This window comes from Jatropha curcas, chromosome 7 (assembly GCF_041381405.1).
Source record: "Jatropha curcas cultivar XTBG-Jc1 chromosome 7, XTBG_Jcur_1.0, whole genome shotgun sequence".
In the NCBI taxonomy this organism is placed as follows: Eukaryota; Viridiplantae; Streptophyta; class Magnoliopsida; order Malpighiales; family Euphorbiaceae; genus Jatropha; species Jatropha curcas.
This window is the reverse complement of record NC_143157.1, coordinates 18,328,868-18,339,642: the sequence shown is the minus strand read 5'-3', so window position 1 is coordinate 18,339,642 and position 10,775 is coordinate 18,328,868. Positions and strand designations below refer to the sequence as shown.

Genomic DNA, 10,775 nt, shown 5'->3' with positions numbered 1-10,775 from the left:
CAATGGAAAATTAAGTAAAATATTTTATATTAACTTATTTTCCACAAACAAATGAAGCCTTAATTATCCTTTTAGTTAATTTTAATATTACTGGAATGTAATTTCAAATTGTCTACCATATAGATATTTAATTAATATTTTTTTTAGTGTATTGGTGGATTTTGACGAATCATCTAGCCTTCACAAACCTATTGATGGATTTTTCTCTAAAACAAATAAAGATTCTACTAATTTAGTAGACTTAATACCATTTGAAACTTCTACTCTTAAATCAATTCCATTATTGAGAGATTTATTTCAAATATTGACTCAAATGTCGAGCAAAAAAAAAAAAAAAGCAACTAAGTGTAGTTTGGAACTACTTTACAAAAAGAAAAGGACTAGACAAAGCAGAATGTAATTATTGTCATAAATTTCTTGCAGCTTCTTTAATGCATGGGATAAATCATTTACATCAACACTTGAAAACATGTCCAAAGGTAAAGACAATAAAGTGGGTATGATTAACCAAATTTTCGATCAAGCAAATTCAAAGAGGGAATTGGCTAATATGATCATACTAGATGAATATCCTCTTTATCATTGATCATGTTGGTTTTAAAAAGTTTGTCAATATGCACTTCAACCAATTTTTAAGTGCCCATCTCGAAATATAATAAAAGGTGATATCATGAAGATCTATGATTACCGAAGAAGTAAAGTGATGAAGATGTTAGAAAATAATGATAATAAAGTTGCCATAATAGCTGATATGTGAACATCATCAATCAAAAGAAGGGATTATAGTTATTACTATGTGTTTCGTTGATAATTCATGGACTTTACGAAGTCAAATTTGTTTTTGGTTTTAACCATCAGGTGTTCGAAGCCCACAAAGGGGGCAAAGCGCTCCCTCCTGAGTATTTAAAGGGACTTCATACCCAAGACTCGAACTTGAAACCTTTAGTTAAGGGAGAAGGGATCCTTCTCATTCCATCTCACCCCCCGAAGGTTTTTACAGAGCCAAATTTTAATGTATTTACAAATATTTTCTTAATCTTTAATAATTTTTTTCATGATTATATCATTATAAGATGTTTTTTTTCTTATTATATATTATTAACTTTTTGATAGGTTTATCTATATTCCTTATCCACGACAGAGATATAATATTAACCATGTAAATGTAATAGTATATTTTTTATGTTATTTCTTTTTACAATTATTTTTATGTATTTAATTAGAGATTTGCATTAAATGAATAAATTTTTCAGCATATTTTAAAATAATGGTGTTAGTACATTTTGTATACATTTTGTATGTACCTAACTGGACCAAGTAGAGAATGGTTGTTTTATATTGACTATTAAAACATATTCTCTAGGACATTAGAAATAAGATTTATGTTCTTAATCTTGATTTAATTAATATGAACAAGTATAAATTGCTTTGTGCTTTAATTTATTAAAGATCAAGTTTCATTTATCAAGACAATAATTTTCGGTGAATGGGGCAAATGCAACTTGTATTTGTGATTATTAATTAATGATAGAATCCAGGTCTCGGTTTAGAAAATGATGATTCACTTTAAGTAAGCTTATAAGGTTTTATTGTGTAAACCCCACAGGTGGATTTTTAATCTGACACATGAAAATAAGTTAAGCGACAATCTTAAAGATTAAAATTGTTATTTGTATAAAGTGTCAGTAATTTATTTTATTTGACAAGTATATGTAATCTTTACATGGGGAATATAAGTTATTATGTTATGGAAAGTTAAATTAATAAGGAGTTCAATCATGAATTTTTAGTGGAATAATTTATTATTAATTATAATAAGAATATACTGGTCCTATATGGGTTCTTATTATAATTTGTAGCCTTATTAATTTACTCTTATGGTCCCTGCTGTGCCTTAATTCTTTGGACCGTACATGGATTATGTATTTTAAATAATTAATAGATTAATTTTTTAAATAATTAATTTTAATTAAAAAAATGGATAATCTACTTTATTTAAAATACTAACCGCAAGGGTAACAGAACGATCAATCTTATCATTTGCTTCTCACAAGGATAAGAGATAATATTGGTTTTGAATTCACGCTAGAGATATAGTGTATTCAGAGAAAAACATAGTAGTCTCTCGAAAAGCAGGCATATTGTGTCTTTCTGCCCACTTAGAAAAATAGGATTTATAGAATCAAGTAAGGTCACATAGTAGAAGACTGTAAGGTGACTCGAAGATATTTGGAAAAAACACTGGTGAGAGAATCTGCGCTACAACAGGTTAGTGTTGGCTCAAGAGTCAAGTTCTAATCTCAGAATTTTGATGATTAAAACAAAAAAAAAAAAATTGAATTATATTTGTGCTAATATTATTTTATGCAGAATTCATATGGAAAGAAATCATACAAGGCAAGTCGTACAAAATCCATAATGTGTGTGAAGATTTTTGAAGACCCTAGTGGTTAGGTATTTAGGATACTTTGTAGGATAGAGAGAAAAATTAAGAGAAAATTCATCTATAAGCACATAAATTAATTTTTCTCTCATCAAAAATATTTTTCGGAAATGAGATTCTTCAAAATAATTTCTTTCGTAAAAATTTTTGTTTTCGAAAATATGCTTTAAGAATCGAAATGATTTAATTACCTAAAACTAAAGAAATTTTATCTCTAAACAATTTTGGTAATAAATCATACACTTTCTTTTTTGGAAATACCTTTTTGAAGATCTAAATAATTTTAATTTATTTTCTTACCTAAAACAAAAGAAGATTGTATCTTCTCGTTTTTAGTAAGTATCTTCTTCGTAAAATATTTTTCAAATAAAATACTGCCGAAAATCTTTTTGTTTAAAGGAAAGTAAAATCGTCTTTTATTCTCTTACCAAAAGGATAAGATAAACTTTTGGTAACTAAGATTTTCGTATCTTCTAAATAAGGAAAGCAAATATTCTGATTTCAAAATAAAATATTCACTTTCCAAAAGCAAGAGACACGAAGCTCTCTACATAAAGGAGATTTCACGTCTTGAGCTATGAGGAAGTAAGAGTTTTCATTTTAAGAGTATTCACTTATTGATCACATCTTTTATCTCTCAAAACTTACTCTCTACCCCCATTTTTCATTTTTTCATCTTTACACTTCACGTTTTTATCTTTAAAGAGAAAAGAATTTTTTTTTTAACTACTTTTGAAAAATGGTTCTGTGTTCTAAACGATTTTCTAATCTGATAAACTATTTTTCCTGTGCTTATATGTGCATTTCTTTATGTCTATTTAGATTCTGTAATCTATAGTAGACAAGTTTTTATTTGATAAACATTTGTGTAATAGCTTGGGTGATAAGCTATTGGGAAAGAGGTTATCAAGCAACCTTCTCCGTGAGGGAGATTCTAATGTCTTGAATTGAGTTTCTGTACTCTGCCAAAAATAGAAAGGGTTGAGGTTAACTAGAACCTTTGAAAAATCTAGTGGGATAAAGGGTAGATCTAGGTGTTGATCTATTGCCTTGTACTGTTGGTTTGTCTCTTACCCTTGAAAAGAGATAACATAATTGAGGATCTCAAGATGAGTCTTGGGGAGTGGATGTAGGCGAGTTAGTGCCGAACCACTATAAATCACTGTGTTAATCTCTTTAATTTCTGAAGTTTTGCTTGATACTGCTTTACTTACACTTCTGTTTATATTTTAGAAATGCTAATGTTGTTACTGGTTCTGATGTTCTAAAACTGGAATAAGTCTTATCTTCTCTGAATATTAGAACTCTAGAATTCTGATAAGTGATTATACCAAGTTCTAAATCGTTCTTCTATTTACAGTATATTTCACTACTTGGGTTTCTAATTAATTTTCTAAACTTTATGAGGAAGTTCTAATTACAATAGCTTTCCATCATAAAGTAGTTCTGATATTTGATTAAGGCTTTGTGAAGCAGTTCTAATTTCAATAACTGTCTCTCACACAGTCTTACATGTTTTTCTAAACTTTATGAGGAAGTTCTAAATACAATAGCTTTCCATCATAAAGAAGTTCTAATATTGAATAAGACGTTGTGAAGCAGTTCTAATTAATAGCTGCACTTTGCATAGTCTTTCTATCTTTTATAAATAGAACAGTGTGAGGTAGTTCTAATCCATTTTCTAATCTCACGAGTTCTTTATTTTTCCGCTGCACTTAGAATTCTATATTTTGTTTTAAAATTCTAAAATTTATATCTGTTTTTAGAAAACCGAATTCACCCCCCCTCTTGGGTTGTGCCATACATATTCGGGACCCACAGGTAGTTCCTGTGTGATTTGTGTGTGATTTGCTTTCATACTTGTTTCGATCTTGGGTAGTTTCCGCTGCATATTTCTCGACTCCTATCAATCTAGATAATAGTGATATGCTTGCTAAAGTTTTAGTTGATTGTTTGTTGAATTAGAATGTGGATACTAAATTGTTAAGTATGACTTTGGATAACTATTCAAAAAATGATACTTTAATTGATGTATTGAAAGATCAATTAAATATTAATCACTTGTTGCAATCTGGGTCAATATTACATGTGCGTTGTTATGCACATATTTTGAATTTGATTGTGAAAGATGCATTGGACATGATAGTGTGTCTCGAGAATATGAGGGATAATATGGTGTATTGGATTCACCTAAAAGAGTAGAAAATTTTGAAAAAATTGTTAGACAATTAAGAATTCCCTTTAGTAAGAAGTTGTGTTCGAATTGTCCAGTAAGGTGGAAATCCACTTATTTAATGCTTCAAACTGCTATACAATACAAAGATGCATTTGCTCGATTAAGACAACATGAGTCTTAATCTAATTGCTTGCCTTATGAGAGTGATTAGGAGTTTGCTCGTGTAGTTTACGAAAAGTTACATATTTTTATAGTGCTACAGAGTTATTTTCTGTTGCACAATATCCTACTGCCAACTTGTATTTTAAGAAGATTTGTCAGATTAAGTTGGCTGTAGCAAAATGGTTGAAAAGTGAGGATCAAGTTATTTGTCAAATGACACTAAAAAAATTAAACAAATATGATAAGTATTAGAGTGCGGTGCATGGGATAATAGGAGTAACTTTAGCTTTACACCCAAAATATAAGTTGTCTTTACTTAAGATTTACTCCCATAAAGTCTATAGTGGTCATTCTTTAGAGCATATTGGTAAAATTCAAAACTATTGTATGATATATTGAAAATTCACCAACTTGGTAAGATTTCAAATATAAAAAATTCTAAAGAAAGTGACATACAAGCAAATATGCCCACTGATGATTATGATAATATTGTTTTTCTTTCTTTTCTGCAAAGCAAAAAGAAAGCTAAAAGTCATAGTTTTAATTGAGTTGAAGCACTATTTGGAGGATGATATTGTGCATTGGTCTATTGATTTTGATATCTTAATGTGGTGAAAAACAAATGGGTAAGTAACTTACATTGCAAGCTATTGCTAGTGATGTGTATGTCATTCTTATATCCACAGTTGCTTCTGGATCTGCTTTCAGAACAAGTGGTTGACTTGTTAGCCCTCATCGAAGTTGATTTCTTTCAAAAACAATTGAGGCCTTAATGTTTGCTCAAAGTTGGTTATGGACTTATGATATATTCATTTATTTATTGCTTCATTTATTTTTATTACATTAATTTATATTATTTTGAAATAAATAGATTTGCATCATTAGCTTAGAGTGTTATCATGCTATTTATGATGATGATGATGGTAATGGTGATTTGGAGTATTCAAATAATAATATTTTTACATTTATTGATTTTATTATATGAGTTTTTCAGTTATTTTATTAATTTATTTTTTGCATAGTTGCAATTGGAGAATCTACTACTATTCATTTTGAGTGAGACATTATGAGAATAAGAGCAAGCATTATGATAAAAGAGTAACTTTATAATTAAAATTTTAATTTATCATTTTTTAAACATCTATTTATGTATTAATTTATTTTCATATTTTTAATGTATTTTGCGAATCATTTGAATAAATACTTTTATTTTTTTATTCAATATATTCTAATTTTTTAAGCAATATGGATATATGGGTAAATGAGTAAATGAGTATCGCTGATAATAAATACCCATAGGTACTCATGGATAATAGGTACCCATGGGTATACCCAAACTCATTGTGTTTGGGCATGAGTGTAATATTCTATACCCTATAAGGTATTGGGTAGGGATAGGATTTGGGTTTGGTATTGGTATTGCACTACCCAACCCGAACCCTACCTATTGTCATCCTTACATTCTATCCTTGAGGCTCATCCCTACGAAGGAATATATTTGATTCGTGCAACTCATCCACTTATATGTCAATTTCCTGTAATGATCATTGTGCAACCAAAGGTATAGACCAATAAGGGATTGTGATGATATTTTTATACTTGACTCTTGTAAATTTAAACATCATATGTTAATTCATCTTAGCCAATGATTTAATATTTTATATGATATAAGAATATGAGGGGGATTGAGAAAAGGTATGATCTTCGGATATGCAAATAACATTGTTAGTTATGCTCAAAAGTCTTATAGATTAGAAGTTCTAATATTTAGAACTTAGGAAATATTTATAGAATAAACAATTAAGTTAGACAAAACATATAATATATTAGAAAAAATACAGAATAAATTAAATCATTTAAATATTTCTCGCTCTTCTAGTATTAAAGTGTTAAGTAAAAATGAATAATTTTTTTATAATTGATATTTGGTATATAGTTACATGTACATAACCTAATATTCTTTAAATTAGATTCTTCTCTAATAGAGTTTTCTAAAGGAATAAATTGGATATAGATACTTTGATCAATATCTTTTGTATGGATACTTGTCTTGTTAGTCTCTGTTGAAAATATTTTCAATTCCTCTAGTATAATTTATACAGACAAATTTTTTATCTTTTAATAAGATGAGTACTTAAACAATAGTAGAAGTGTAAAGTAATCAAACAAATTCCAACTTAGTTTATGAATATTGGAATGAAAAGACCTTATTCTATTTGATTCAATTTGTAGTAGTCATCTCCATTTAATGATGAGTAGTTGGAAGTAGCTCTATTCTTATCTTCATCTTCTTGGATTGCTTGACTATCAAACTCTTATAGTGTTTTTTTTTTTTTTTTTTTTTGAACTCTTCTATTTCACCAGCAGTAGTAAGAGCAACCTAATATTTACTCTTATCTATTAAAAAATTTAAATTCTACAAATCTATCATATCAAAAGAATTCATGAACCTACGATCCTATCTACTTGTATTGAGAATATCTCATATACCTTATTACCCTACTCAATGATAAGGCTTCGCTAAAACAGTCTCATCAAATATACCATCATATATTTAGAGACTCGATCCCAAAAATGTCTTTCGGCTCTAATTCCAGAGGCCATATAGTCCACTCCTTCTTAGTCCCAAAACATATTAGAACCTAATGACTGCATAGCAACATTGTATGGTAGCCTATCCAGAGGCATTACAATTCTAAAATGATCCTTGAACCACACTTGTGATTAGACTATACATTCAGAAAAAATAATAGAAAAATAAAACATAGCCAAAAAAAAAAAAAAAATTCTCCACTTACCTAATGCATAACTAGGCTTACATAACAGGGGCCTTCGCCTCCATTAACCTAATCAAAGTTGGTCAAGGTCACAAGTAAAACTTTCAGAATACTACTGAGGTCCTCCATTTGCAACACACTCTCAACACCTACATCTCATCATAACCTATAAGGCTAGAAAATAAGAAGCTAGTAGTTAAGCAAAAAACAATAGCTCTCATCCTTAGCTTCTGTTTAGCTTGACCTTTGTTCAATTTTCATTTTGATTCTTACATGCATTTCTCATAGCTAGGGATGGAAGCAAGGTGGGTTTTCTTGGGTACTTAACCTGCAAAAACCCATTTAAAGTATGTTTAAGTATTAACTAAATGGATTTAGAATAGGTATGAGTATAAAATTAAACTACCAATCCCGGGTTTAGGTTGGGCGTTGGTTTAAAGTTATGAGTACCCTCTACCCACAAAAACTCATTATACCATTTAAAATATTTAATATAATAAAATTTAAGTGAATATTTAAGTGCATATTAAACTTAATATTTTATTAAAACTAAAATAATTAAACCCAAGATTAAAGCTCCAAATCCTAATATCATCAAACACTAAAAAGATTAATTACTTAAAAAATATAATAAACGATTAGCACTTTAGAATTTTCCTTCATTTATATTTTTCCTTTTCTAGTCCTACCATTTATTTTCATCTAAATCTTTCAAGGCTTGATAAGCATTAACTATCACCGACTTCGTGAGATATTGCACATATAAACACAATGAGTTTCCATGGGTATCTTACTCGCCCTAACCTATTTAAAGTGGGTTTGAGTATAGTTAAATTGCGGGTGTTAAAATTTTAAACAAGTGTAGGTATGACTATTGCAAAAGAAATTTTAAACGGATTTGGTTGGGTATGAGTATCGAAATTTTTAAGCGGGTTTGGATGTAAATAGTACAAATTTTACAGGTATCTGCCTCACTTTTATCCTCATAGTAAATATTAGACATCTTTTAATTTTTAAATTGGCATTCATACTTTGCATATCATGCATAAATTGCACTTTCTCAAGAGAATTAATTTTTTATCATAGATCATAAGTTATATATCAAATTCATGCATACACATCATGCATCATCCCATAAATATCACAGCTAATTCAAAATGTAGGAAATACAAAAGGAAAAAAAAAAAGAAATCATAATCAACATCATTTACAATGGGGCTTCCATCCCGGAGATAAGGCCGCCTCCTTAGCATCCTACTTTGCTGTTGTTCATGGATAGTCAGGTTACTCAGAGAAATGCTCAACATGACAATCCTCCTCTAAATCATGCCTTAAGTGTGGTAAGCCCAACCAGCTGGAAACTACAACAACAAACAAAAATCAAAATTATCCGGATAGGACCTCATAAAGGAATGAGAATTGTTGAGAGTTTCCATATTGCCATTTGTATACCTCTAAGTGCAAAATGATTCCTGCAATGTGAATATTTGTATAGACTTTTCGATTCACAATCATTGCTTGTGTTAAATCATTTTTGACACTCCTAATGTGAACATCTGTGAACATATGATTTTACACTCTTTAGTACCAATTTGACATATAATAATCATTCTAAAATAATTTGGCAAATAACCATTCGAATCGAATATGAACAGGGAACAAAATCTTAGCAAATCAAAGAACTCAAAGATGACCTCTCTGTTTTTTATCATAACTCAAGCTACATGAATATTTTTGGGTATTCAAGTTGTATTAAAAACTAAACATCTAGAGCTGTCCAATGGCATATGACATGTCAAAATTTGACTTAAAATTGGCCAGAATTGGTAAAATTTGTGCACGAGATAGAAGCTAGAATCAAGCTGTATGAACATGACACACCAAATCCAAAAATTTTTGTTTTATGTCACATTAAAAATATATAAGATCTTACCTTATAACCTTCTCCTATATAAAGGTAGTCGCTTTCACTTAATCGCACTTTAGAGGCCTTGATTGAGTTGTTACAAGGTCTTTTAACTCTCTTCTCTCTATTCCACCTTCTTATGTAAAAATTTTCTCGAACTTACTTTCCCCCCTAATCTCAATAATTTAATCTTTTAGAAGTTAAAGCTCTTTTCAAGCTTCTTTCCCCCAAGTCAAAACTTTTTCCCTCATAGGTTTAGTACCTTGATATGCTAAAACTTGGTTCAACTCACGACTTAGATTTAGAGTCTCTTTGGTTATCCAACCCTCAAGACCACAAATTTGGCATGCTCTTTGAATTCAAATTTCCCAAGCTGAAGCTACACAAAAAAAGATACGTTATTGCCTTCTCTATCAAGGAAGAAGTAAAGCTAAACTGTACCACCACTCACCAAAACGCCAAGGTATGGATATCATGAACTTATCAATTCAATTTCATTTCCATCTTCTTCTTATTTCTTCTAAAACATCATAACAAAAACATAAATAAGTTCAATCAATCTTTTCTCCTTCTTAAACTTATCATTTGGTAAATCAAACTTGATAACACAAGATTGAAATCAACCCCCAATTTCATAATGGGTAGAATAATATGGTTCTGATTTCCATTCGAAGGGATATGCAGGCAGGCTCACTTCAAGTTCTGAACCAAATCAACAAGAACAAAATTTCCCCTCTTTTCTTCTTTATTTTATTGCTTTATTATTTTGGGAGATTTGTGATCATTCTGGAATCCTTAAAAGGATTAGAGATGATACTTTCTAATTACTTTCAAGTAATTTCTTTTCTTTTCTTTTAATTTTCTTTTCACCTTTAATTTAATTATTACTTGAATGGTATAATTGTCATGCATATTATAATTGTTCATCAAATCTATTTTAGGCCAAATCAGAAACTATTTCAAACTGAAAACCTAGTCCTTGAATTCTCATTGGTTTCTTGAATTAGTGCATTTCCAATTGGAATAATATTAGAGTCATATGGTTTTTCCTTAAATTTTGCTTTCAAATCAAAACCTAAGTGGCGATTCCTTAAAAGCAACAATCAAATATTAAACATGCTTATTCCATGATTGATGGTCCAATTCAAAATGAACATTTTTGAACCCTTAGTGGATCAGATCTACTTGCTCGGGTTGGGGCCACAAGTATCTAATTAGAGATTCAATAGAGTGATCACATTCTTTTTTTTTTTTTTTTTTTTTTTTTGTCTAAGAATACCTCTATAGCCAATGCCAGAGGCATCAATTTCT

General features: G+C 29.6%; 1 protein-coding gene across 1 annotated transcript; it reads left to right on the top strand.

The window, feature by feature from the left end:
* The first annotated feature begins 469 nt into the window (after positions 1–469).
* Positions 470–5,628, top strand: LOC149494841 (uncharacterized). Its single transcript, XM_089724440.1, is given in 4 exon segments — positions 470–479; positions 606–753; positions 859–899; positions 5,468–5,628. Coding segments are annotated over 4 exon segments (360 nt in total).
* The last annotated feature ends 5,147 nt before the right edge of the window (positions 5,629–10,775 follow it).